Genomic DNA, 27,706 nt, shown 5'->3' on the forward strand with positions numbered 1-27,706 from the left:
AGAATATCTTCCAGGCACCACACTGGATCTGGAGAAATGTTCATAAGAGTGCTCCTAGGCATGCAGTTCCACAATTACATCATACAACCCAGGGAGTGACGTAGGAGAGTCGCATTTAAACGCCACCGCTGAGTGATGACGTAAATTTGTTTTCCTTTTCCACGCCTTCAGATGTGCTGCGTGACACAGTGTTTCAAACAGTCTGTTGAACATCAACTTAGAACCGTTTTAGATATTAAAAGGAGGCCTCTCCACAGATTGAGCAGGTTGGGGCTGTGAGTAATCTGCCACCCAATAGAGTATTTACTGGAGTGTTGCTGAAGGTTAAGTAACTTGTCCTTTAAATGGAAACTTCAACCCACAGATTCTTTACCTTAGAATAAATGCCAATGGAGTACCTCCCCAAGGTGGAGGGTCCGTGGAGTGGGCTCGGACCACTGCAAGTCCTTGCTGGGCTAAAGACAACACAAATAAAAGAGCACCCACCAGGTTTGCCTGCAAAGGGTCAATGTCTGAGGCACCACACCAGGTTACACATTTGTCCCAGTGCCCTGCATAAATGAATTTTGTGGAAGGGTGTCTGGTGGTAAGAATGATATCCACCACTTCAGGTGGCAAGTTAAATGCAGTCAATGCCACTGCTCACTTTCCACGCACGAGATGTACATTACGTAGATTCGGGTAGAGGAGCCTGCCCTGTTGCTGAGACAGGAGATCCTTCCGGAGTGATTGCCTGATAGGAGGACAGATGCTCAAGCCTATGAATTCTGTGTACTACACTCTCTTTGCCTCCAACACACAGAAGGATGCACAAAGCTAAGAGGGCAAGGAGCCTCAGAGCCACCATCACATGATCCAAGCTTGAATCACATACACATTTCGTGGACTCGCTGCTGTGGAAGAAAATTCCTGAACTCCACTGTTTCTAGAATTGCCCCAATGAATGGAAGTTTCTGCAAAGGGTTCTGGTGGGACTCTGACTTGTCTATGGTGAAACCCAATAATTTCAAATAAAAAGTTCTGCCATCGTCCATAGTGGTCCCTGATTTACTGCGACAAGCCCAACTTCAGCAGCCAGTCATTGAGCAGGAGGATTGATAGATGCTCTTCAGAAATTTGTTCTGGTATGAGAGGGATATTGGGCAGAAAGGAGAGAAAAGGGAGGGCATAGCTTTTTTGAAGAATGTGCAAGAATGTTTTGGATTGTGCTTTCCTCTGGCTGGGCATGCACCGCCAAGTGCCAACTAAAGCGGTTTGTTAGCCATTCCAGCAGGGGAGGAGGAGATGGACGCCCATGGTGGCCCATATGTTGCCTACCAGATGCACAGCTCTGGTCTTGAAAGGACTGGGCTGACTATAGCACCACTGCTTGTGAAAGCTGTCTCAGCCTATAAGCCAGTCCACTGAAATAGCCCCTAAATGTTTTGAACTGGTGTGGAAATTGTTTGGCAGGGGTCAACAGCACCAAAGAATGGGCCAGTATCTCTGCTGTCCTGAAACTTTTCCAAAACAGAGTCTAACTTCTGTAGGAAGAGGTGAGGCCTATCAAAGGGAATGTCCATTAGCAAAGCATGTACATCACCGAAGAACCTCGTGGACCTTATAAATGCATGCCTATGAAGGGTAACACTGGTGATCCCATCCTGCCACGGTATCCAGATCTGCTAACCTACTTAGCAGCATCCTTACCAAGTATCTTTGAAGGCAACAAGACACGAAGGGTCCTCAGGGACTGCCGGAAAGCTCTCGCTGGCCGTGTCCCAAGTGGTATGTGTGTGCCAGGCCAACAGACAGACTGCGTTTACAGATGTGAGTGCCAGACTAGTGGAAGAAAGCACTGTTTTGGCATAGGCCTCCATCCTTTTGGTTTGTCTATCCAAAGAAGTGATTGGAAAGGAGTTAGGATTCACATTTCTGGTCAAGGCCTATACAATGAGACTCTCTGGAGTGGGGTGCTTGGCAACGATTTCTGTGTCACCAGGCGTCAGCATAGAATTGCAGTCAAACGTTTGTTTTTGTCTCAATGGAAGGCATCTGTAATTATAAAAATTGGCTGTCCTGCAAACCGTTACTGCTAAGGAGGCACTTTCTTCCATTGGTAGCCTATGCTGCAAGTCAAGCTCTTTGTCACAGGAGGTATCAAGTGCACTGACATTGTGTTAGCACAGGTATAAGACATCAGTGGGGTGAGGATACCCTCCCGCAGACCATCATTATCAATATTCCAGGATTGCACCTTTCTCTGACACAGAATCAGTGTCAGAGTGAAAAAGTTAATGGAGCCTCTGTTGATAGATGTTGGTAGCCCTTATGCAGTAGATGTACAAGACAGGGTTAGAATCATGGTGCATGACAACGATCTGTGCCTTTGTAATACGGAGCACAACATTGATCAAGCTTGGTCAAACATCGGTTCAGGATCTTACATGAGTGCCGGCATTTAATTAGCCTCTGGCTCCAGCATTGGGGTAGAGGGACCTGGCATGGATCGTGGGGCCAGAGTAGAAGTCTGTAATGAAGTCAGTACAGGTGTAGTAACAGGTCCCAGGGAGACAAACCTTGGGGAGAGATCTACCAACATTAACCCAACTGGAGACTCCTGCAGTTCTGTGGGTCCAAAAGAGGTCCAAAATCAATGGGGAATATATCACTTGTACCTGCTACCAGGGTTCATGTGTTTCTATCCTTCAATGCTTAAAAAACCCTCATACACGTAGACAAGTCGGTGGGCGGTATATCTTGGTTCTCCGCCTTAGTCAGATACGTGACAGCATCATCATTGGGTTTCCTTCATGCTTCCTCCGCCTGGAGGGAACCACTGGTTATTTCAGTAGTGATCAGAAATCAAAAAAAGTGAGGGTGCTCGTGTGGAGTGAATTGTTGAAAAGAATCCTCATGCCACCTAAACTATAAAATTGTATTCAGTTTGGAGCATGGGGAAAAGATAAAAACAGTGTTGTGATAGTTGGGCATTCAATGAGTCCACTGCACTTGTTAGTCCAGGTAGCTAACAAGTCCAGAAAGAAACCCAATGATGACGCTGTCACGTATCTGACTAAGGCGGAGAACCAAGATATACCGCCCACCGACTTGTCTACGTGAATGAGGGTTTTTTAAGCATTGAAGGATAGAACCACATGAACCCTGGTAGCAGGTACAAGTGATCCATTCCCCATTGATTTTGGATAACTATAAGGAAGCTGAATGGATCATCGCTTCTTCTACCTCCCCTCACCCTTGATTTCAACACCGTCCAAAACAGGTGACAGAGGTAGCCGGAAGCACACTGAAAATTAGCAGTGTGGCCTCTTTGAAGGCCTCAATTTGCTGAGGGGTTGACAACAGCCCACGAAACTCAGTGCACATCTGAATTTCAACTGAGAGATCGGCTCCACTGCCGGTGATCTTGTTGGAATGCGACTGACATTTCAACATCCTTGCGCCTGCTCTTTGGAGTCAGAGTGACAGGATGGGAATGACTCCTGCTTCTCTTTTTTATGATTTCATTTGGACTGGAGGACTTTGAGTGGAAAATGGAGCAGACGCGGGGGCAGCAATGTAACTTGGACCAGCCCGTGGCTTGGAGTGGGAGCTGCATGGGGACCGCCACATCTTTTTATGTTCAGTGACATACAACTTTGCCTCCTGGTCTGAAATCACCTTTGGGAGCATTAAAGTGCATTTGTCACACAACTCTGAGTCACGTCCTGAGCCCAGGTACCAAAGGCACACCTTAACTAGATTCGTGACCAAGATTTGCTTCCTGCAGTCATGGCAAGATTTAAATCCTGTTTCTTTCAGTGCTGACATAGTTTCCTGGTACACTGTAGAAATGTTTGACATCAGCAGAGTGGCACTCTGAATTGGTATCAGAAACACAGAACAAAAGGAACTGATGTCACCCTGTAGGGGTGGTGCTTATATACAGCTCTGCTCTGTCACTTCCACGGTGGTATGAACCAAAATCAAGCCCCAAAATGCCACCTGGGGTGCACAAGAGTACTGAAAAATTCTCCGGATCTACCCTGGAGGATATTCTAAGGGGAGGAATCTGCAGTTAGAAATATCCATCAGTAGTCCTATTTTCATCTCTACAGCACTTTAGAAAAGTCTCGGGGTTACATTAAGCAGTTTCAAGCAACCACCATAACGTAAGAAAAAAATTGAGGAAGGGAATTGAAGATGACAAACCAAAAGAAAGGTACAAAAAGTGAAAGAAAAAGAAAGGGGAAGAATATAGAAAGTCCGAGAAAGATTGGAATGTGTCAGGAAAAAAGAAAAAAATGTGAGTGCTTAAGAAAAGTCTAGACCTGTACGTACTGTGTACTTAAATTAACAAAGCAGACAGGGCTCTCTACAGAAGCTAGGGTAACAATGTTCCTTATGTGGGATTTCTGTAGTTGCAGATGAATGTAAGCTACCTCCCTTCAGAGGTGCTCAGGGTGCGCTGTTGAGCCCAGTAGTAAGGGCTTCCCTCTCCAGTCCCATGTCTGCACTACAGAGCCTCAGCAGTCGAAGCTTGATGCAGCTTGTGATCTGCTACTGCGCCAGCAGGGTGAGCCTCCTCCACCAGAGTTTCGACAACCCTAGAATCCTGCTGCAAGGTGATCTTCCTCCTGCTGTGCTCTAAGAGTCCTATCGCCCCCCAGCAGTAGGAGCAGTGCCCTGCCAATTAAAAGCCCCCCAGCAGTGTGAGCTTGCTCCTGCAGCCCTACTGCCCCAGCAGCAACAGCTTCCTCCAGCAGTGCCCTGCCAGTGCTTTACTGCCCCACTAGAGTGCGCTTCTTCCTGCAGTTCCCTGCCAGTGCTTTACCCCCCTCCCCAGCAGTGCGAGCTTCCTGCTGCAGTGCCCTGCCAATGCTTTACTCCCCAGCAGTGCGAGCTTCCTCCTGCAGTGCCCTGCCAGTGCTTTATTCCCCAGCAGTGCGAGCTTCCTGCTGCAGTGCCCTGCCAGTGCTTTACTCCCCAGCAGTGCGAGCTTCCTGCTGCAGTGCCCTGCCAGTGCTTTACTCCCCCAGCAGAGCGAGCTTCCTTCTGCAGTGCCCTGCCAGTGCTTTACTCCCCCGGCAGTGGGAGCTTCCTCCAGCAGTGCCCTGCCAGTGCTTTACCCCCCCCCCCCAGCAGCGCGAGCTTCCTGCTGCAGTGCCCTGCCAGTGCTTTACTCCCCAGCAGTGCAAGCTTCCTCCTGCAGTGCCCTGCGAGTGCTCTACTCCCCCAGCAGTGCGAGCTTCCTCCTGCAGTGCCCTGCCAGTGCTTTATTTCCCAGCAGTGCGAGCTTCCTCCTGCAGTGCCCTGCTAGTGCTTTACTCCCCCAGCAGTGCGAGCTTCCTCCTGCAGTGCCCTGCCAGTGCTTTACTTCCCAGCAGTGCGAGCTTCCTCCTGCAGTGCCCTGCTAGTGCTTTATTCCCCAGCAGTGCGAGCTTCCTCCTGCAGTGCCCTGACAGTGCTTTACTCCTCCAGCAGTGAGAGCTTCCTCCTGCAGTGCCCTGACAGTGCTCTACTCCCCCAGAAGCGCGACCGTCCTGCTGCAGCGCCCTGCCAGTGCTTTACTCCCTCAGCAGTGCGAGCTTCCTCCAGCAGTGCCCTGCCAGTGCTTTACACCCCCCCCAGCAGCGCGAGCTTCCTGCTGCAGTGCCCTGCCAGTGCTTTACTCCCCGTTACAACAAACAAATGATGGACGGAATGCTGACAATGCAGACATTCTCCCCCAGTCAAGAGATCTGGGTTAAATCCATCGTTCTTTTACCCACTACGCCACCCCAGTTTAGACATGGCCATATGCAAATCAGTCTTGACCCTGTGCCTCATGGGAACAGTCCAGCCCGAACTGCCAAGCCATGTCTTCCCTGGACCGGAATCAAGCATCCTAGGACCGGTTTCTGGCTATCAGCCGTCATCAGCCAGGATAGCTTGACTCCAGTGGCGCAGTGAGCACGGGTCCCACGTCTGGGAATACCCATCCCACTTAGGGCGAAAAGCGTTACAACAAACAAATAATGGACGGAATGCTGACAATGCAGACATTCTCCCCCAGTCAAGAGATCTGGGTTAAATCCATCGTTCTTTTACCCACTACGCCACCCCAGTTTAGACATGGCCATATGCAAATCAGTCTTGACCCTGTGCCTCATGGGAACAGTCCAGCCCGAACTGCCAAGCCATGTCTTCCCTGGACCGGAATCAAGCATCCTAGGACCGGTTTCTGGCTATCAGCCGTCATCAGCCAGGATAGCTTGACTCCAGTGGCGCAGTGAGCACGGGTCCCATGTCTGGGAATACCCATCCCACTTAGGGCGAAAAGCGTTACAACAAACAAATGATGGACGGAATGCTGACAATGCAGACATTCTCCCCCAGTCAAGAGATCTGGGTTTAATCCATTGTTCATTTACCCACTACGCCACCCCAGTTTAGACATGGCCATATGCAAATCAGTCTTGACCCTGTGCCTCATGGGAACAGTCCAGCCCGAACTGCCAAGCCATGTCTTCCCTGGACCGGAATCAAGCATCCTAGGACCGGTTTCTGGCTATCAGCCGTCATCAGCCAGGATAGCTTGACTCCAGTGGCGCAGTGAGCACGGGTCCCACGTCTGGGAATACCCATCCCACTTAGGGCGAAAAGCGTTACAACAAACAAATGATGGACGGAATGCTGACAATGAGGACATTCTCCCCCAGTCAAGAGATCTGGGTTAAATTCATCGTTCTTTTACCCACTACGCCACCCCAGTTTAGACATGGCCATATGCAAATCAGTCTTGACCCTGTGCCTCATGGGAACAGTGCAGCCCGAACTGCCAAGCCATGTCTTCCCTGGACCGGAATCAAGCATCCTAGGACCGGTTTCTGGCTATCAGCCGTCATCAGCCAGGATAGCTTGACTCCAGTGGCGCAGTGAGCACGGGTCCCACGTCTGGGAATACCCATCCCACTTAGGGCGAAAAGCGTTACAACAAACAAATGATGGACGGAATGCTGACAATGCAGACATTCTCCCCCAGTCAAGAGATCTGGGTTAAATCCATCGTTCTTTTACCCACTACGCCACCCCAGTTTAGACATGGCCATATGCAAATCAGTCTTGACCCTGTGCCTCATGGGAACAGTCCAGCCCGAACTGCCAAGCCATGTCTTCCCTGGACCGGAATCAAGCATCCTAGGACCGGTTTCTGGCTATCAGCCGTCATCAGCCAGGATGGCTTGACTCCAGTGGCGCAGTGAGCACGGGTCCCACGTCTGGGAATACCCATCCCACTTAGGGCGAAAAGCGTTACAACAAACAAATGATGGACGGAATGCTGACAATGCAGACATTCTCCCCCAGTCAAGAGATCTGGGTTAAATCCATCGTTCTTTTACCCACTACACCACCCCAGTTTAGACATGGCCATATGCAAATCAGTCTTGACCCTGTGCCTCATGGGAACAGTCCAGCCCGAACTGCCAAGCCATGTCTTCCCTGGACCGGAATCAAGCATCCTAGGACCGGTTTCTGGCTATCAGCCGTCATCAGCCAGGATAGCTTGACTCCAGTGGCGCAGTGAGCACGGGTCCCACGTCTGGGAATACCCATCCCACTTAGGGCGAAAAGCGTTACAACAAACAAATGATGGACGGAATGCTGACAATGCAGACATTCTCCCCCAGTCAAGAGATCTGGGTTAAATCCATCGTTCTTTTACCCACTACGCCACCCCAGTTTAGACATGGCCATATGCAAATCAGTCTTGACCCTGTGCCTCATGGGAACAGTCCAGCCCGAACTGCCAAGCCATGTCTTCCCTGGACCGGAATCAAGCATCCTAGGACCGGTTTCTGGCTATCAGCCGTCATCAGCCAGGATAGCTTGACTCCAGTGGCGCAGTGAGCACGGGGGTATTCCCAGACGTGGGACCCGTGCTGATGACGGCTGATAGCCAGAAACCGGTCCTAGGATGCTTGATTCCGGTCCAGGGAAGACATGGCTTGGCAGTTCGGGCTGGACTGTTCCCATGAGGCACAGGGTCAAGACTGATTTGCATATGGCCATGTCTAAACTGGGGTGGTGTAGTGGACAAAAGAACGATGGATTTAACCCAGATCTCTTGACTGGGGGAGAATGTATGCATTGTCAGCATTCCGTCCATCATTTGTTTGTTGTAACGCTTTTCGCCCTAAGTGAGATGGGTATTCCCAGACGTGGGACCCGTGCTCACTACGCCACTGGAGTCAAGCTATCCTGGCTGATGACGGCTGATAGCCAGAAACCGGTCCTAGGATGCTTGATTCCGGTCCAGGGAAGACATGGCTTGGCAGTTCGGGCTGGACTGTTCCCATGAGGCACAGGGTCAAGACTGATTTGCATATGGCCATGTCTAAACTGGGGTGGTGTAGTGGGCAAAAGAACGATGGATTTAACCCAGATCTCTTGACTGGGGGAGAATGTATGCATTGTCAGCATTCTGTCCATCATTTGTTTGTTGTAGTGCCTTACTCCCCAGCAGTGCAAGCTTCCTCCTGAAGTGCCCTACCAGTGCTCTACTCCCCCAGCAGTGCGAGCTTCCTCCTGCAGTGCCCTGCTAGTGCTTTACTCCCCCAGCAGTGCGAGCTTCATGCCAGTGCTTTACGCCTCCAGCAGTGCGAGCTTCCTCCCGCAGTGCCCCGACAGTGCTCTACTCCCCCAGAAGCGCGACCGTCCTGCTGCAGCGCCCTGCCAGTGCTTTACTCCCTCAGCAGTGCAAGCTTCCTCCAGCAGTGCCCTGCCAGTGCTTTACCCCCCCCAGCAGCGCGAGCTTCCTGCTGCAGTGCCCTGCCAGTGCTTTACTCCCCAGCAGTGCAAGCTTCCTCCTGAAGTGCCCTGCCAGTGCTCTACTCCCCCAGCAGTGCGAGCGTCCTCCTGCAGTGCCCTGCTAGTGCTTTACTACCCCAGCAGTGCGAGCTTCCTCCTGCAGTGCCCTGCTAGTGCTTTACTCCCCCAGCAGTGCGAGCTTCCTCCTGCAGTGCCCTGCTAGTGCTTTACTACCCCAGCAGTGCGAGCTTCATGCCAGTGCTTTACGCCTCCAGCAGTGCGAGCTTCCTCCCGCAGTGCCCTGACAGTGCTCTACTCACCCAGAAGCGCGACCGTCCTGCTGCATCGCCCTGCCAGTGCTTTACTCCCTCGGCAGTGCGAGCTTCCTCCTGAAGTGCCCTGCCAGTGCTTTACTTCCCCAGCAGCGTGAACTTCCTCCTGCAGTGCTGTGCTAAGCGAACACCCCACCCCCCAGCAGTGTGACTTGCTCCAGCAGTGCCTTCGATGTTTAGCACCCGGCAATATTAGATATCACAATTCATTGCCTATGATTCGAGTTAGGTGTGTACATGAACTGTTTGTACGGCCTTGTTAGGCATGACATCAAACTGTTAATAAACTGAAACAGGGTCTTGGACCAGGGCCGGACTGGGAATCACAACCGGCCCTGGAAAAGTGCTCGGCCGGCCCCCTCGGCTGCCGCCGAGCTCTGTGCCAGAGCCGGTTTTCGGCCGATTTTGTTACAGGGTCGATTTTGCAGCTATGCTGCAAGAACGGCCTTGTAAGAAAAACGGCCCCCAGGGGCCCAAAACCGGCCCCCGCCTGTGCGGCGCACCGGGGAATTGCCCGGTGCCTGCTACGGCCAGTCCGGCCCTGTCTTGGACAGTGGATCCGGCACCCACCGTAGACCTGGGAGCCCATGAATTTTCCTCAGGAAACTTACTGAACACGCGCAGCTCAGTGCGGCCCTCTGCAAAGCCAAGCGCGCCGGCGCCAATCTGGCAGACGAAGGTCCGCTCGTCTTGTACGGTCACCTCAGGGAGGACCAGCGTGAAGTTTGGGAGCACCGTGATTCGATCCTTATACTCAGTGTCCAGTATGGATGGGCTGTCTGGACCCATGTCTGGGCCCATGTAGGAGATCTTTGTCCGTCCATTTTTCTCCTGCAGAGACAAAATTAAGGAAGTCAGTTGCCTTCCAGGGGCCACTTCCTAAATTCTAGATCTTCTCCTGCAGCCCCTCACAGCTCACCTCCTGTCCAATACCCCCTCCCCCACCACCTTCATCATTGCCCATTCATCTCACATCCCCCAGAGGCCAAATGGCTTCCCGAAACCTTAGGAGATTCCCTGAAAATCACCACCCACCTTTGTCACTAACCTACAAGAGACGCTACTAAGATGTAATCAGGGGTTATGGACCCCCACACATGCCACCCACTCTGCAAAGGGCAACAACCGCCCCAAAGCAGGTGTCAGAAGCGCAGCAAAGAACCAAAAAAAACAGGTTTAGTAGCTTCACTTGTAGTGAGCCGCTCGAAGCGGCAATTTTGAAACATAAACACACATAACAAGTTAACTTTAACGCGGAACACCCCCTTTATACAGTGTAGTAAACTAGTGAAGCCTGGTTTTGTTGTTTGCCGGCTAGAAAGCCTGACAATAATATGAGCAACAGGAAACCGTGGGTGCACAGTGGGCTCTTTAGTTCTTAAACGCAGTGATTCCGTTTCCGTCCCCTACTTGACCCACTGACCAATTCTTCTGTGTTTGGCCGAACGTTTGACTCACACGTTTCCATGTTCATGGCTGACGCTTCAATGTTTGGTTAAATAACTCACCCGCTTACCAGTTTCTCTGTACGTGGCTGAACGCATTACCGCCCACTTGGAATCTGGTACCATTCTTTTACGCACTATTTAGTGCTGGGCGCAAAACTACAGCACCCTGTGCAGCCCTCATTGGCTGCAGTTTTCATTTCACTTTCTACTCAGCACTGCCCAGGTCTATGGTGTCTCTTCCCAGTCCTCGCACAGATCCCGTCCCTGGACCACTTCTTGTTCATCACCCACGGCCTTACAAGGGCTTGGAACCTGTGCCAGTGTTCCCTACCCCTTCTGTTCACCCAGTAAAGCCCTGGCATAGATTCGCTGGCAGTTATTTTCTGCCCTCTACTAGCCCGCTGTACTTCGTAAGACAAGTGGCAGTAATTTGCTTCCCCTTCCTCCAGCTCTCAGTCTTTGCATCGAGCCAGTGACAGGTTTTCTACCCCCTCTCCGCCTATCCCACAGTACTTACACAGACAAGTGGCAGTAGTTTTCTGTCCTTTCCCTGAGGCCCCTTCTGCCCGTACTCACTCAGAATAAGTGGAAGTAGCTGCCTGCCTTTTCTGTCCGTGCCAATCTCACAGAACTTACTCAGCCCAGTGGCAGTAGTTTTCTACCCCTCCCCACGTCTCACAGAACTTACACAGCCCAGTGGCAGTAGTTTTCTACCCTTCCCCACGTCTCAGAGTACTTACACAGCCCAGTGGCAGTAGTTTTTTACCCCTCCCCACGTCTCAGAGTACTTACACAGCCCAGTGGCAGTAGTTTTCTACCCCTCCCCACGTCTCAGAGTACTTACACAGCCCAGTGGCAGTAGTTTTCTACCCTTCCCATGTCTCAAGAGTACTTACACAGCCCAGTGGCAGTAGTTTTCTACCCCTCCCCACTTCTCAGAGTACTTACACAGCCCAGTGGCAGTAGTTTTCTACCCCTCCCCACGTCTCAGAGTACTTACACAGCCCAGTGGCAGTAGTTTTCTACCCCTTCCCATGTCTCAAGAGTACTTACACAGCCCAGTGGCAGTAGTTTTCTACCCCTCCCCATGCCTCAGAGTACTTACACAGCTCAGTGGCAGTAGTTTTCTACCCCTTCCCATGTCTCAAGAGTACTTACACAGCTCAGTGGCAGTAGTTTTCTACCCCTTCCCATGTCTCAAGAGTACTTACACAGCCCAGTGGCAGTAGTTTTCTACCCCTCCACAAGTCCCAAAGTACTTTCACAGACCAGTAGAAGTAGTTTTCTGCCCATACCCTTCCTTCTGTCCACACTCACTCCCTGTACTTACATAGAACCAGTGCTGGTATGTGTAGTTGGATGGCTCCGAGATGTTGAAACTGCAGTCGATGCGGGCAGTGCCTCCTTCCTTCACCTCCACCTCCTCTGGCACCGAGATCAAAACCTTGCCAGTCACACCTGTACAACCACAGAGAGAAAAGGATGTCAACAGAAGCAGGGCAGGAGTGTAAGAGGGGACAAGTGAGCAGATAGGCGACTGAGGACAAAGCATTGTGCAGATAGGTGAGTGAGGACATAGCGTGTTTGGAGATAGGTGACTGAGGACATAGCGTGTGTGAGTGATGAGTTACTGAGGACATAAACATGTGTGGAGATAGGTGACTGAGGACATGGCATGTGTGGAGATAGGTGACTGAGGACATAGTGTGTGTGAGAGATGGGTGACTGAGGACATAAAAGTGTGTGGAAATAGGTGACTGAGGACATGGCATGTGTGGAGATAGGTGACTGAGGACATAGCATGTGTTAGTGATGAGTTACTGAGGACATAAACGTGTGTGGAGATAGGTGACTGAGGACATGGCGTGTGTGGAGATAGGTGACTGAGGACATAGCATGTGAGTGATGAGTTACTGAGGACATAAACGTGTGTGGAGATAGGTGACTGAGGACATGGCATGTGTGGAGATAGGTGACTGAGGACATAGCATGTGTGAGTGATGAGTTACTGAGGACATAAACGTGTGTGGAGATAGGTGACTGAGGACATGGCGTGTGTGGAGATAGGTGACTGAGGACATAGTGTGTGAGAGATGGGTGACTGAGGACATAGTGTGTGTGAGAGATGGGTGACTGAGGACATAAAAGTGTGTGGAGATAGGTGACTGAGGACATGGCATGTGTGGAGATAGGTGACTGAGGACATAGCGTGTGTGGGGATAGGTCACTAGGGGAATCAGAAGTCCAATGGAACAGGAGATGGAAAGTGCAAGAGGAAGACAGAAGATTTCAACAGTGGAAAGGCCAGTCAGAAATGAGAGATTAAGTTAATAAACAATGAACTTGTTTTAGACTTTGGGGGATGGAGTAATGTCCATCAGGGCAATGGAGAAACAGCGGAGATTCCCAGTGCCTGAGTGAGTGCTAATCCAGCCCGCTCAGGCCAATCCCAGTGCTGCTCTCATGCTTGATAGCAGCGCAGGGATTGGATGGGGAGTCCATGATACCAGGATCTGGAAGCAGGGGAGCGAGAGCCAGCTGGCAGCACCAGGTAAGTCTTTTATTATCATTAATTATTAAACACCCCGCACACTCCCCTCACGCCCCCTCCACCCACCCACCACTCTTTATCTGCACCGACTGCCACTGCCTTTATGAAAAATGTTTCCACAATACCCCTCTGCAGCACTTCATCAAAGTATTTCACCACAAAATCAGGACACAGGCAGAAGCAGCGCGTAAGAAAAAGGTAACAATAATATTAGTTGTATGGCTTGAGCCTCCTCTACATGAGCATGGATTAGTCCATCTGCTAGTGGTATGTCAGGACAAATATGTAATTATATACAGGTATATCATCATACACAATCTTTATTCGATCCTCATGGGACCAAAAAAGAATCATAAAGCCGACAGCATAAAACATGTAAATGCATTACGGGTTTAACAAGAAAAAAATTATATATATATATATATATATATAAATTCACTTTAAAAACCATAGGTTTCACACATGTTATAGTTAGCTGGACATTTCACTCGTAAAAAACCAATGAAATTCCCCCGTTATAGTTACTGCAGGCAACTATAACTCGCGCGACCGCAATCCTCTGCTGATGACGTCAGATATTACATCACTGTATTTAGACACTTATTTACCCATGTCTTCTTCCATTAATCTTTAGCTATACATATATTACAAATATTTATTTTTCAGAAAGACACATATGTCATCAGTGATGTAATATCTGACGTCATCAGCAGAGGATTGCGGTCGCGTGAGTTATAGTTGCCTGCAGTAACTATAACGGGGGAATTTCATTGTTTTTTTTACGAGTGAAATGTCCAGCTAACTATAACATGTGTGAAACCTATGGTTTGTTTAAGTGAATTTGCAAGGTTTTTTAAATGCTAATTCGTAACTATAACGTGTGTGAAACCTATGGTATTTTCAGTGAATTTGTACGGTTTTTTTAAATGCTAAGTTATGTATTTCGCGCACCGAGCGCCCACGGTTCGCAGTGCGCGCAGGGTGCGTGCACCTCGCGATTTAAAAAAAAGAAAAAAAAATGTTTTTTTCTCCCTTGGGGGTCCTTCTGTGACCCCCTGACCAAGGCTAGGGGGTCAGGAACTGTCCACTCTGCCCCCTTTTCACGTTCTCCACCTTTGTTTTTCACCCCCTCAGACTGCGAGAGACAAAATGGCGGCCGACACTTCCTGGTTTCGACCGATTCGAATGTTTACCGACATCTAACAACCAATCAGAATTGCGCTCGCGCACGGCAGGGTGCGCGCACGCGTATAGATATTGATATGCTTTTAAATGCTATTATCTCAGGAAATACTGTACAGATTTACACCAGACCTGCAAAAGGCACTTCCTTGATCTTATGGCTACCTCTCTGCCAAATTTCAAGGAATTCTGTTCAGCCGTTCGGGCTGCAGCTGTGTCTAAAGGTCCTTTGGAAAAATGCATGGGGAAAACGCGTTTTGGGACCCCCATTTTTTCTCGGCCCCCACTTGACGAATCACCCCGAGACTTTCAGGGTAGGAGCTGAGCGGAGCGCCCCATTAGTTTTTAAAATTTCGCGAGGATTCGTCAACCGGCGCCAAAGTTATTCAAAATAGAATTTTGAGCTTTCCTATGGAAACTAGGTTGTAACTATAACTATCTACTGGCGACCGCCAGTAGATATATATATATATATATATATATATATATATATATATATATATATATATATCTGATGCCGTATGGCACGCTGAATAAAAATTGCAGTTAAAAGCAAATCCTCACTGTTGACAGTGACTGCAGAAATGCTAGAGCAGCCCTGCAATATCGGATATTGGCCTGTTTTAGCAGAGGTAAATGTACAAATCCTTCAATGGCGAATAAAACGTACAAAACAACATAACGTGCATTGTACTTACCTGCCATCACGTGCACATGGTGGTTTATTAGCAATATAGGTATATTATATTAAAACAATACCCTTTCAGGCTTAGTGCGCAACTCTGCATCTGGGGCACTGTGCTAATCCTATGCTTAAAAGCTTTGCTAGAAAAACAGACATTTGAGGTGAGCAGATCGAGTGTGTCACTGGTGTAGTAGGGTGCCCTACACAGGAGCTGTTCTCCACCTAAACTTGGCAGCTACCCAGAGTTCTCTGCTTCTTTTTTGTCTCTCTCTCTCTCTCTGTATATATATATATATATATATATATATATATATATATATATATATATATATATATATATATATATATATATATATATATATATAGTATATATATATATATATATATATATAGATATATATACACATACACACACACACACACATATATATATAAAATTCACGGAAAAAACCATAGGTTTCACACATGTTATAGTTAGCTGGACATTTTACTCATAAAAAACCAATGAAATTCCCCCGTTATAGTTAGTGCAGGCAACTATAACTCACGCGACCGCAATCCTCTGCTGATACTAATACTGTATTTAGACACTTATTTGCCCATGTCTTCTTCCATTAAATTTTAGCTATACATATATTACAAATATTTTTTTTTCATAAAGACACATATGTCATCAGCAGAGGATTGCGGTCGCGTGAGTTATAGTTGCCTGCACTAACTATAACGGGGGAATTTCATTGGTTTTTTATGAGTAAAATGTCCAGCTAACTATAACATGTGTGAAACCTATGGTTTTTTCAGTGAATTTGCAAGGTTTTTTAAATGCTAATTCCTAACTATAACGTGTGTGAAACCTATGGTTTTTTCAGTGAATTTGTACGGTTTTTTAAATGCTAAGTTACTTTACGCCGTTCGTGGCGTGCGCGCCCACTTAACGCAGTTCGTTCCGTGCGCGCACGGTGCGCTTTGCACACCGTGCGCGCAGTGAGCACGCGGTGCGCTTCGCGCACCGTGCGCCCACTTTACGCAGTTAGTGCCGTGCACGCACGGTGGGCACGCGGTGCGCTACGCGCACCGCGTGCCCACGTTACGCTGGATGGGCCATGTACGCACGATGCGCTTCGCGCACCGTCCGCACACGGAGGACATATTATGCGCTTCGTTGTGAAAGGTACACTATTAAATGTTCCATCTGCTGTTAAGCCATACCCAAAAGGTGCCCTGCGGGCACCTTTTGCACACGGGGGGGGGCAGCATTACTAAGCCACACATCCACCATGACACTCACACACACAGCACCAGACACCCCGCACACTCAGATGACCAGATCGCTACAGTAAGATGCCCCTTTAAACCATCATCAGATACCCACACACCAACCAGACTGATACATACACACATCAGACAAACACCCACCACACACTCACGCAAACTCTATAGGACACCCACCATAAAATACCCAAACACCAACCTACTTTTCCCAGGCACTAGTCTTAGGGAAGGTCCTGTGCATTATCTCCTTGAGACCCTTATGCCCATTCTTTTCTTGTGCTTTCTCCTTTCTTCTTTCAAATCCTGTAACAAGACCTAGAGTGGATCTCCTTGTTAGTATTTTTCACATCTTCTTGATCTGCCACTTATGCCTAAAGTGACACCATCCATCAACAAACGCCAACACAATCAGACAGCAACATATCCACCTTCAAACACCTGTACAGACACCATTAGATACTCACACACAGTAATCACGCACTCACATAAACCATCAAATTTCCACTACTCATGAGAGGTGTTCGACAAAGATACTGAGGCTTTCATATCCAGCTGCAAAATTATTGCCACTAGAATATCAACTGCCACTATATCATCAAGGTATGTACATATGCATAGGTACAGATTTATTATTCTTAATTCCTCATTTACACGCCCTGATGATATGCCCAGGCAGAAGTGTTGTGTATAAGTGGAAATTGAAAAAACAAGCACAACCAAGACAAAGTGTACCATGGAAAGCGGCATGAAGCGATAAAGCTGCCACGACCATAGCAGTACACATCAGTGTAGCACTCACAAAAGAAAGAATCAAATACCGACCAGGATACTCTCTACAACACAGCAGCACACTCCACAGAGAGCGGCACTTGCTAGTGTAAGCACACAACATCAAGGTAGTGCGCACAATCAGAAGCAGAATAGTAAACAGCGCTCCAAAAGAGCAGCTAAATCATGCTAGCTATCTCTAGTACTGTTAGCAAGTCCCATGGACCCATTGGCTAGCAGCAAACTATCTAAAGGCTGTCTAAAAATAGACTGACTGATACCTGGGGAACAAGGGCCACACTCTTGGTGTGAGCTGTGGCTTAGCTTCCATGAGAGAAATCTAATACCTTAAAAGCCAGAGCAGAGATCTGTAAAGAATTCTGGGCTTACAAGGCCGTGGAATTCCAATGATGCCCAGGGTAAATTTGTGTCCATGAAAACAAGTTTTCATGTTCGTTTTGTTTTCTGGGCAAGTAGGTCCAGCCCCTCTCTGCACAACCATGTGGCTGCCAGTTTGCAGTTTCCTAGTATGGTTCTATGAAGGAGGTTTGTTTTTTGTTTACATATGCATGAGTTTTAAAAATTGTATATATTATTCATTGATGCAAACTCTTTGCCATCAGGACGGAAAATCCAATGAAATCTAGTGAGCTCTGCCTGCCTTACTGATAGTGGGTCTAGTATAAAAACATGTGGCCATGCAACAATTTGAGGGCATTTAAAAAAGTTCAAATGCTCCCCGGTTTATAAAAGTACATGCACAAGCATGAAAACAAAATTAGTGAATATTCCCTTTAAAAGGAAACCGCATACAAAAAATTGCAATTTGGAGAAAAAACGTTTTGCTAAACTATTGTCCAACTTAAAATACAATCTCTTTTAGGCGTTATTTAGTAAAATGTGTCTGAAGCATACCAATATTTTTTTTTAAAGTTTTATACTGGTAAAGCACTCTGATACCTCAGGGTCTAGCCAGCGCTATATAAAACTCCAAATAAATAAATAAATACTGGACAATACCTTAAGGGAGCCCCAATTCTAAAAAGAAAGCCACAAAAGTGCAACCATAGGTACTAGTGGAGATGTACAACTTTCAAGAACTCCCAAGTGTTTACAGATGTAGGCCTGGAAACCATGTTCCTAGCAAACTAATATAGCACTTTACTACGCGATGCATTACATCACGTGTTATTACAACGCGGTCGTTACAACGACCGTGTTGTTAGTCCACGATGCATTTACATCGCAAGTCTTTACGACGACTTCCATTAGGGGGGGCGCTGGACTTAGGAACAGTATTATTTACTATTCCTACTCCAGTTTGCGCAACAGTAGAGAAGGTGTTGGAATTCATTTCCAATACTTCAGCGCCCCCTAGTGGAATTTGTTGTAAAGACTTGCGATGTAAATGCATCGCGTACTAACAACGCGATCGTTGTAACGACCGCGTTGTAAAGATATTGCAGTGTAATGACACGTTGTAAAGGTCGTTTCCCCTAGCAAACATTTGTAAATTCCACTTTTGCATGAGCAAAAATACGTGCATACATTAGCTCATGCAAACATCTGCTGAGCGATTCCAATTACAATTCCTTACACCACTAGTTTTCTCTACCTTGGAAGACGTTTAACTCCTGCCTTTTTCAGGGGGTGGTACATTTCCAACAGTTTTCAGTGAGGGACAGGACTGGAGAGGAGTTAGATATCTTTAAATATCTGAGTCTGTGACATGTTAGCTTGTGAGTGTTCACAAAGTTATAGGGCGTTACAACCTTGGAACTATTGCCTCCTGTCTATTTAGAGCCCCTGCAGGTTGTTTTGTGGAAAGGTGGCAAAATCAGAGCATGTGGGGCCTAATATAATCAGAAAGTCTATTATAAGAGCTCTGATGTAATGAGCATGCTGTCATGTGAAGTCACTTCACTGCATGGCCCCAAAAGGGACTAGTGGCTTTTCACAGAATAAAGTATATTTCTGAAGCGTCCTGTCTCATGAACATGTAGATATTTTATTCTCCAACCCAGAGCTTACCACTGGTAGTGTGCCATGCATACACAGTCGTGCTTCTCGGAGGAAGTAGGATATATGAATGGCAGCACCAAAAACAACATTTAACTTGCAAAATCAACCCATTCAATTTATCATATCAATTTAATTGATAAGAGAATTCTTCAAGGATCAAAGTGGCACAAAAAGGAAACACATGTGAAATAGGAACCAGTAGAGATGCAAAAAAACACAAATGTTAAGTCTTCTGTGTATCTGAACGACTCTCATGACTACCTGTATTTTTGCTCCCAAAAAGCCTCTAAACGTAAGCAGAGAATTTATTTTTAGCAAGTGCCCAAACAAAGTTTTAAAGCCGCTGTTTTAAGAACAAGTACTTTGTCTAAAACACGTTTTTTTTTTTTTTTTTACTTACAGCCTTGGCTCCAATAACACTACTGAAGGTAAAAGTGTCTGGTGCGCCATGTGTTCCCCAACTTCTACTGAGGATTCAGTGGTCACCAGGCCACAGACTTTCAGCAGAAGACAGACTGCCCAACTGCTGGGCCTGCAGTGTTTTTCCAAGCGGCACACAGCACAGCACTCTTTGTCTTGGGACCCTCCTCCCCTCACAGACTTAAGGGGTCTTCGTCAACAGCAATGGAGAGGTCATTGAGCAATCCCGCCCTCTCCTTCAGCAGACCTTTCTCTCTCTCGCCTTAATAGCAAGTGCTCCAACCCAAGTCTAAATGGTGGACTGTGCGGAGAAAAGGCTTGTAAACTATGAATACTTTATAGGAACAACTTTAAATAACAAACATTGGCAAAGGCAACAGGTTTCATATTTGGGACCTATTGGCTTTGCCAAGAGTTTTAGCAATGTAATATTGCAGTGCATATTTTACATTAGTAAAGACTTTGAATTTGTCCACATTTGTAAACTCTCTTTTCTTTAGTACAATTTTGCATTAGAATGGGTATTTACTAAGTATTGGCAAAGTCAAAAGGTCTAGGCTCTAAAAGGCTGAGCTATTGGGTTTTCCAATGCTTGTAAGGTATATGGGAGTTGAATTGCATTTAGGTGTCCGTGTCAGTTCTGGTTGTGGAGAGTGTTCATAATGCGGCTCAACTGAGAGCTCTGTGAGTTAGCGGGACCGAAGAGTGTTCATATTACATTATGCTTGCTTAATTCTTGGCCTCTCTCCAGTATTCACATTATAATAGTCACCTATGTACCATTTGTAATTATCAATGTTACTTTTTTTACAAAAAATCATTGTAAGCAACACATAGGATGTGCCAGAGGGAAGCAAACTAAGGAGGAGAGAGCAACGTGGAGCATGAGGGGAAGAAAAGTAAACAGGAAAGAGAGCAATGGAAGCAGGCACAAGAGAAGCACACAAACAAGAGAGAGAACACAACACAGAGTAAGGAGGGGGGAAAGAAGCACACTATGGAGACAGCTGGGAATATAAAAGCACTTTTGTGGATTATTTAAACAAAGAAAAAAGTAACACCTGCAAATGAGCAAAGGAAGGAAACCAGTAATGTGCCAATTCTCCAAGGGATCGAGAAACACAAGAAAAGGAAGGAAAGCTCACACAAGAATAAGAAGTAAGCAAATGAGAGTGACAATGAAGCCAATCAATGGCAAGTGATGGGCAGACCCTAAAACTACTGCAAGCTAACAATACGTCTTGCAATAGACAGAACATCTGCTGTCTGGTAGACGAGACCGAATAAGGAGACAAAATTAAATTACCCCTAAACTAAGCACCAAAACTGCAGGCAAAACAAATAGCTGTTTTAAAAGCCAAGATAAAAAATAAATACAACAAAAGAGCAAACTTTGAACCAGATTCTCACTGATGAGAAAGAACTATGTTTAGGTGGATGTTAACAGCCTATACAGACTTTGTGCAATCACTCAAAGTGGAGTGAGCCAATGGGAAAAATGGTCTGGCCTACGACCAAAAGCTGTAGGCTATAGTGAACAAATACTCAAAGTGCGGCCTGGGGGCCACATGCGGCCCCCCTGGTCAACAGCAGCACTGGGCTGCTGTTTACTCAACAAGGAACGAACATTAAAAAAATGTTAAATAAACAGGCAACTTGTATTTAAAGGTTAATTAAAGTTAAAGAAAGTAACTAGGGTGTCCTACAGACATATTAACTCCAGATCCCGTCCAGTGCCTGTCTTTTGGGCAAAGAAAGTACTTTTAATCAGACAGCAGCACTAAATATCACACAATCCGGTGGGAATGCAGAGTAACACTCGATGATCTCAGATGACCTAGTGGGTATAGTCCCCCAGCAGTCTTTGGTAGAGGCATCAATTAGGTTCAGGTGCAGATTACATTACCCAGATGTTCGGATGTTCAATCGTTTCACTTTGTTCTTACCCATGTGATGCTTCCGGGTGGAAAGAGTCTTAACTCCTTGGGGTCGCATCAGTGCGTTGCAGATCCTCTGTCCTGACCACAGGCGGGGACCCACAGTACTTACATGTTGCTCCTGTAGCTTTTGCAGGGGAGGTCAGTCACTGCTGGAGACTTCATAGTGTGCGGCCTCCCAGGAACAGACAAGCAACTGGGTTGTGCCTTTTCGCAGTGCTCTGGCTTCTTTAATGATCACAGCCCACTTCTCGGCTGGTGCAGTCCACTCCGCCGACGAGACTGTTGCCACCTACATACAGGCCGGTGCAGGGGGAGACCACAACAAGGTAGTTACAGTCCACCTCTGTGCCAGGGAAGACGGATCCCAGAGGTAAGACAATTGCAGCCCACCTCCTGGCCACTGTAGCGTGGCCCACGGCAAAGTAGTTGCCGCCCATCTCCGGCCGGTGCAGATGAGTGTTGCTGGAGAGTGCAACCTTCCTAGGCCTATCAGTTCTCTGTCAGAGACATCATAGCTTTTCACTGTAATAGTACCAAACCACGGCCAACAAAAGCAGCCAGTGGGGAACATGGGAAATGGAAAAATCTGTAGTCTTTTGGTGCCGTTCTCAATAGGAAGCACAGGGACAGATCAGGAAACCAGCTGCACAAAGGGTCTCTTGAATCTGCTCTCTCAGGCAGTCCACTTTTTCTGGCTGTTCCATAGGGCAGGAACATGCTGAGCTTCTTCTCCTGGATGGTCTCTTGTAAGGCCAAGGATGCTTCTTCCCTGTCTCAGAAGAACGTCAGGCTTCTAGGCACTGGACAGATTCCCAGCTCCTTCAGCAGAAAGTGCAGACTTCAGGTAATGTCCCCACACTTCTGGTAGACTGTCTGTCAGGCAGGCACCGGCCCTGGTCACACAGCAATCCTTCCAGTACTCTGCGGAGCTTTCTTTTATTTGGTTATGAAGAACTTGGAACAAAGTGGGGAGGCTTGGTCCCCAAGTTTAAACACATCTTCCACACAGGGGATGTGGATCCACTGACTCAACCTTCAGAAAGGGTTTGGGTTGGTTCTCTTTCAAGGTGTCCTTCTCTGGCTGCACACCAGACACAATATTTGTGTGAAGTGATGCTCCTCACAGCAAGTGGCAATGGGGTGTATCCAATCAGAAGCACCCACAACATGAATACAGTAATTTGTGAGGTTCTTACACTTACCTGTATGCCGCCTTTCTGAACACTAGTCAGGGGTAGACAAAAAGGCAGACAGGTAGACAAGACGTCTCCGCCCTGCACAACAGAAACTGCAGTCCCTCGCCTCACTTTAACCATCAACCTAATGACAGTGATTAGGAAAAACTAATCAGCAGCACTCTGCGTACAAAGTCTTCCCTGAATTTCTATAGATAGCCCTGTCTCCATCCTCCTCACTTAAGTGTCTGGATCTCCATCCTGCAGCCACAGTGCAGGCAATTCCCTTCCACTGTCTGGGGAAGCTGTCCTCATCCCCCATCGTGTGCCCTGTCAAACCAGAGGCATCCAAACATGGATTCCACTGCCTTCAGTACACTCACACTCTTACTACTATGCATGCACCATATGCTCACAGTACACATGGATTCAACATGCATACTGGATGCCAGTGCAGGTTTCTGAGTCTCACAGAACAATTGAACTTTTCGTGAGAGGTGTTCCCCTTTGAAGATTCAAAGTGTATTCCTACATCAATTCCAAAACACACTATACAGCCACCACCACCAAATTATGTGATAATCCCAGGACAGGGACAAAAGTCCACTCTCTCCATGAGGACGTGCTTGGTGCATCCCTCCAGGTCACACTCACAGGCCAGGTCCTCAATCTCTCATTGTCAGGAACAGGCCAAGACCACTGAGTCTTTATTCGGATCCAACACGCACACTTTTACTCTTCTTTCTTCTTCCTCTATTGCGATTTTCTTTCTTTAGCACTTTTTTTTTCTTTTATTCCTCCTTTTGCGACCTTTTTAATGCTTTATTTCCTTTTGCCTGACTTTAAAATGGACTCCCGGCCTTCCTGTGCTGTTATTGGCCCAATTTGCCTAACTCCAAGATGGCCGTCGCACTCTCGCGTGATTTCGCGCTGTTTGGGACTTTGCCTGACTCTTTAAAAATGGCCGCCGTCTATCTTGGATGCTCATTGGCCCAATTTGCCTGACTCCAAAATGGCCACCTCCTCTCGCGAGAGTTTGTTGAAAACTCACGCGCGGGAGCGTCTTAATTTCCTTTCTCAGCTGCTTCGTCAATTTCAGTTTCGCGCTGCTCTTACTTGTGTTGGCAGCGCCGGGGTGGGCTCCCGCAACGATGTTCTTTTTCTGCTGGGCACTTCGGACCAGGGTGGGCTCCTGGCTCCGAGATGATTTCCGTGACCGGGTGGGCTCCGATAGTCGCCGCGACGTGTGGATTTCGATCCCGCCTCGTCGCCAGTTGTCGCGTCGCTTGCCCTGCAATGACCACCACCACGCAGTGTGAGTAAGTGTTCTTTATTTCTTATCATCGGCAGCTAGCATGCTGCGCGTCTGCCCTCGACCATCGCTTCCTGTGCTCCGCCCCTCGGCCACCCCCTGACCGGAACTGGTGACCTGTGCTGCCCCTCGCCCTCTCCCAGGTCCTAGTGTCCACTCCTCAGGACACTACACACACGCTTGTGTTCACACTATAAATACGTATGTGCAGACACAATGCCTCTCACGCGAGCATTCACTCATTCTGATCTCTACTTAACCAAAACAGAGGTCTAATGCTTACAGACTATGCAAGTGTACACAGAAACAAACACACAGTCACACTTGCGTGCACTCAACCCACAACAACATACATACAAAACCACAACACTGATGCCAGTGGTGTATGCATGCGTGTAGAAACACATTTTTCACTCTTCACACAAACAAGTTCATACAAATCAACACATGTACAGACAATCCACCTGACCCCTACATGCGGCCACAACATATACGCAAATAAGAACAACACAGATTAAAGGAGTAAGGCTTGCTGGCAGCTATGACGTAAGCAGGCACACGATAGTAGTGTGCACTTCTATGCAATCAGGACACATGTGCCCCCCACATGTAATTAAAACAAATACCGGAAATCAGTGTACACATGTATGCAGCCACACTATGCACATTTCATTTATGCACCATCATGAACTCAGTCAAGTGTTCAGGCGTATGTAGACACAACCTTTGCACACGCAGTGTTCTCAATCGCACCCATGTAACGCAGAAGTTTGTTTTAACAGACACAATATTAATCCACAGAAACACAGCGAGCCTGTGCCTTGTTTTCTATTAGTCGGTGGTTGATTTGTAAAAAAAACCATACGTTCCGGGGCTCTCTTCAGGAGGCACCTTGTACCAGCCCATTTCTCTGGTTAGCGCCGCCTTAAACAGAACAAACTACTAACCATGAAAGTGACGAGAGGGTGTGGCGTAACGGCAGGAGCAGCCGACTTCAGAGCTGGAGAACCAGAATCGAGTCTCCAGACTTGGCTCAACATCCTATGATTATTCGGGGCAAATCACTTAACCTCCCCGTGCCCACCAAAAATGAATATGCCCTTAACTGGAGCTCATGAAAAGCACCGGTGTTGATGATTAAGTGTTGGTGCTGAGCACCCGAAACCAGTGGCTCAAATTAAGCACTGCTATTAGTTCACAAAGTGTGGTGCACTCAGCAAAGAAGAGCATTGTGTTGCCACCTACAGCGCTGGATACAGCTTCCACCGTGGCGATGTTTACAGCCTCACTCCAGGAAGAAACCAGTGCAGTGTGTCGAAAGAGGAAAGTGTTGCATTCACACCCAACTACCCAACAGGCGTTTGCACTGTATCCTACTACACCGTGTTTTCAGCTTTAGCAGACAAACACAATAGGATGATTGATACACAATAACTAGCAAGGGGGATGCATTAAACACCCTCTATATTTGTCTCCTCCACCAGGGATTTACCACCCCACAGTGTCTCTAGTGCTCTGTTTTCTTAAATCAAAGTTTACATGATGGCTCAAAGCCGTGAAATAAACTAGCCAGAAGGGGGAGGTGATGGAGAGGAGGGAGCAACAAGAACGGACCGGGTGGGGTAAGCTACTTGAGTGACTGGGAGGAGGGTGGGACACCTCTGTAGATACATACACTTTTCCAGAGTGCATGTCCATAAGTAAAAAACAAAAATTGTTTTAAAAAGTACCTGGAGTAGTGTGCAGCCAGTGGAAGGACACTGATGAATACAGGAAACTGTAGTTGGTCCTTGCTCCACAGCAGGTACCAAAACTTGAATCACAGGAGAAAGTAGGAAGCCCAAAAAGCTGCTGACACATAAGAAGCACGGAAACTAGAGTGTTGTGCAAGACAACCAATGGTAAGTAAGGGGCAGGCTCCGAGTCCCTTTTAAGCTTCTTTCTGTGTACTAGAGGTTTCGCAAGGACAGCGCATTAGCTGCAGGCACTGTTCAAGTGAAACCTAAAAATTAATGAAAAAGAACATCTTTTAAATGATGAGATCCTTCATCAATGTTCACTAAATTTCACATGTGTAAACAAGGATTTTTTTCCCAACAATTTGTAAAGTCTAATATGCCATTATAATATGTATGTGCCTGAGTACCAGTGTCTACTGTCCTCTAATGCATTATGGGGTTCTAGGGGCCTGATTATCAACCATGTGTTTTGCAATGTTACCAGAAAAGGAAATAGCAAGACAAAGCAGAGAGCTCGATTGAGGCAGGAGACTGCACAGTCTACTCCTAATAGTTACATTTAGCTGTTTTCCCACTGCTAAAGAGGGAGGCTGATAAGGGGAGGTGGTATAATGGCAGGAAAGGGGCCATAAGAGTTAGGGATGTTTGGCCTTTAACAAAGGTTTAAGGTGGTGGAAAAGAGAGGGTACATTAGCAGGAGGGGTATTTCCTATCTAAGAGTAACCGCTTCTTGCTCAAAAGAGACTGCTTAACCTTTGAAAATCAAACGAGGTTGGGATTAGGTTTGCAACTATTATCTAACCACACCCACGTTTAAGCCTGCTGCAACACAAAAGACAGTAGTGGGTCTACCACTCACTCCTCTTATTGCACGATTACTAGTCTTGCTTATCAAAACCTTTTTCAAGTGTTCGGATTTAGCCCTTCCTTGCTGTCAGAAACCAGGCAGTTTTTATGCATTTACCGTTTTTGGGAAGATCTTTGTTATGCTAATACTGAACATTACCTCAAGAAATCTAATTACATGATCCCTTTTTCTCAAACAAGAATTTCACTTAGATATACGCACCATGCATATTTGTAAATTTCAGGCATAAGTTGTTGCAGTAATTCTTCATGCACAGTTGCCAAATATTTTCACGAAGGCTACTACTTTTGAAAATTCTTCTGCTGTTAGTATTCATTAGTATTGTGAAGGTTTGCATCGGTTCTGCTCTGTCATGGTTATCAATTCACTAAAATGCCTGGGGCAGCGGAAATGACATCACACCCTCTTTGACCACCAATAGTTTCATATTGCTTAGCCATCGATTCATCCCTAGCTTCTAAACCCTTTCCTAATTACCATTATTACAGGTGAGAGTTTGTCCCTTGCTTGGCTTTAGGCACATTTGAACAGTATTTGTATATTTTAGTGCCATTGGACTGCTTGTTTGTACTGAGTGCTTTCTGCTGTGTCTTTACGTTCAGTGTAGATGTTTCCTGTACACGCTATCACTAAATTAACCACTAATACTGGAGTGTGCATGCTCTTTGTTTTGCTTTAGCATAAGCTTCTGTCACGGTTGATTACTTACACTGTATTATTTGACTTTTTTGACGTCATCATTTTATTTTTAAACTGATACAAATTGTACCTCATGGAAACATTGTTGAGATACATCCTTGTGTGCTCTGGTTTTCCGGAGGTTTACAGGGCAGCTTGTGTTATTTTTACATATTAGTACAGTACAGGGTGCACCGCGGGGCCGGCTTTAGCTCTGGTGGCGCCTGGTGCGACAATCATTTTTAGCGCCCCCACACCACATGACCGCCTCCTGATTCTCACAGTACTACCAGGCAAAAGTGCCCCTCATCTCTCCAATCATAAGTTATTGCTAAACACAGTGCCCCCCCACAACCCCCGCCCGCCCCCCAGGTCAGCGCCCCCTCCACAAGTCAGCGCCCAGTGCAGCTGCACCAGTCGCACTGCCCTAAAGTCAGCCAGCTTTAGAAACTAAACTTATCCGGGTTCCTGACTCATTCACTGCCAGGAGTAGTGGTGGCTAAGTAGTCACTGTCAAGAGCCAGATGCTCAGTTGATGCTAGGGC

General features: G+C 47.2%; 1 protein-coding gene across 1 annotated transcript in view; it reads right to left on the minus strand.

The window, feature by feature from the left end:
• The window catches only part of MCAM (melanoma cell adhesion molecule), a 214,327-nt gene that overhangs the window by 103,874 nt on the left and 82,747 nt on the right, over positions 1 to 27,706 (minus strand). The window contains exons 2-3 of the mRNA XM_085645921.1: positions 11,880 to 12,007; positions 9,713 to 9,932 (exon numbers count right to left, since the gene is read on the minus strand). Of these exons, the coding sequence (XP_085502047.1) occupies positions 9,713 to 9,932; positions 11,880 to 12,007 (348 nt within the window). The remainder of the gene's footprint in view (positions 1 to 9,712; positions 9,933 to 11,879; positions 12,008 to 27,706) is intronic.

This window comes from Triturus cristatus, chromosome 3_1 (genome assembly GCF_964204655.1).
Source record: "Triturus cristatus chromosome 3_1, aTriCri1.1, whole genome shotgun sequence".
Classification (NCBI taxonomy): domain Eukaryota; kingdom Metazoa; phylum Chordata; class Amphibia; order Caudata; family Salamandridae; genus Triturus; species Triturus cristatus.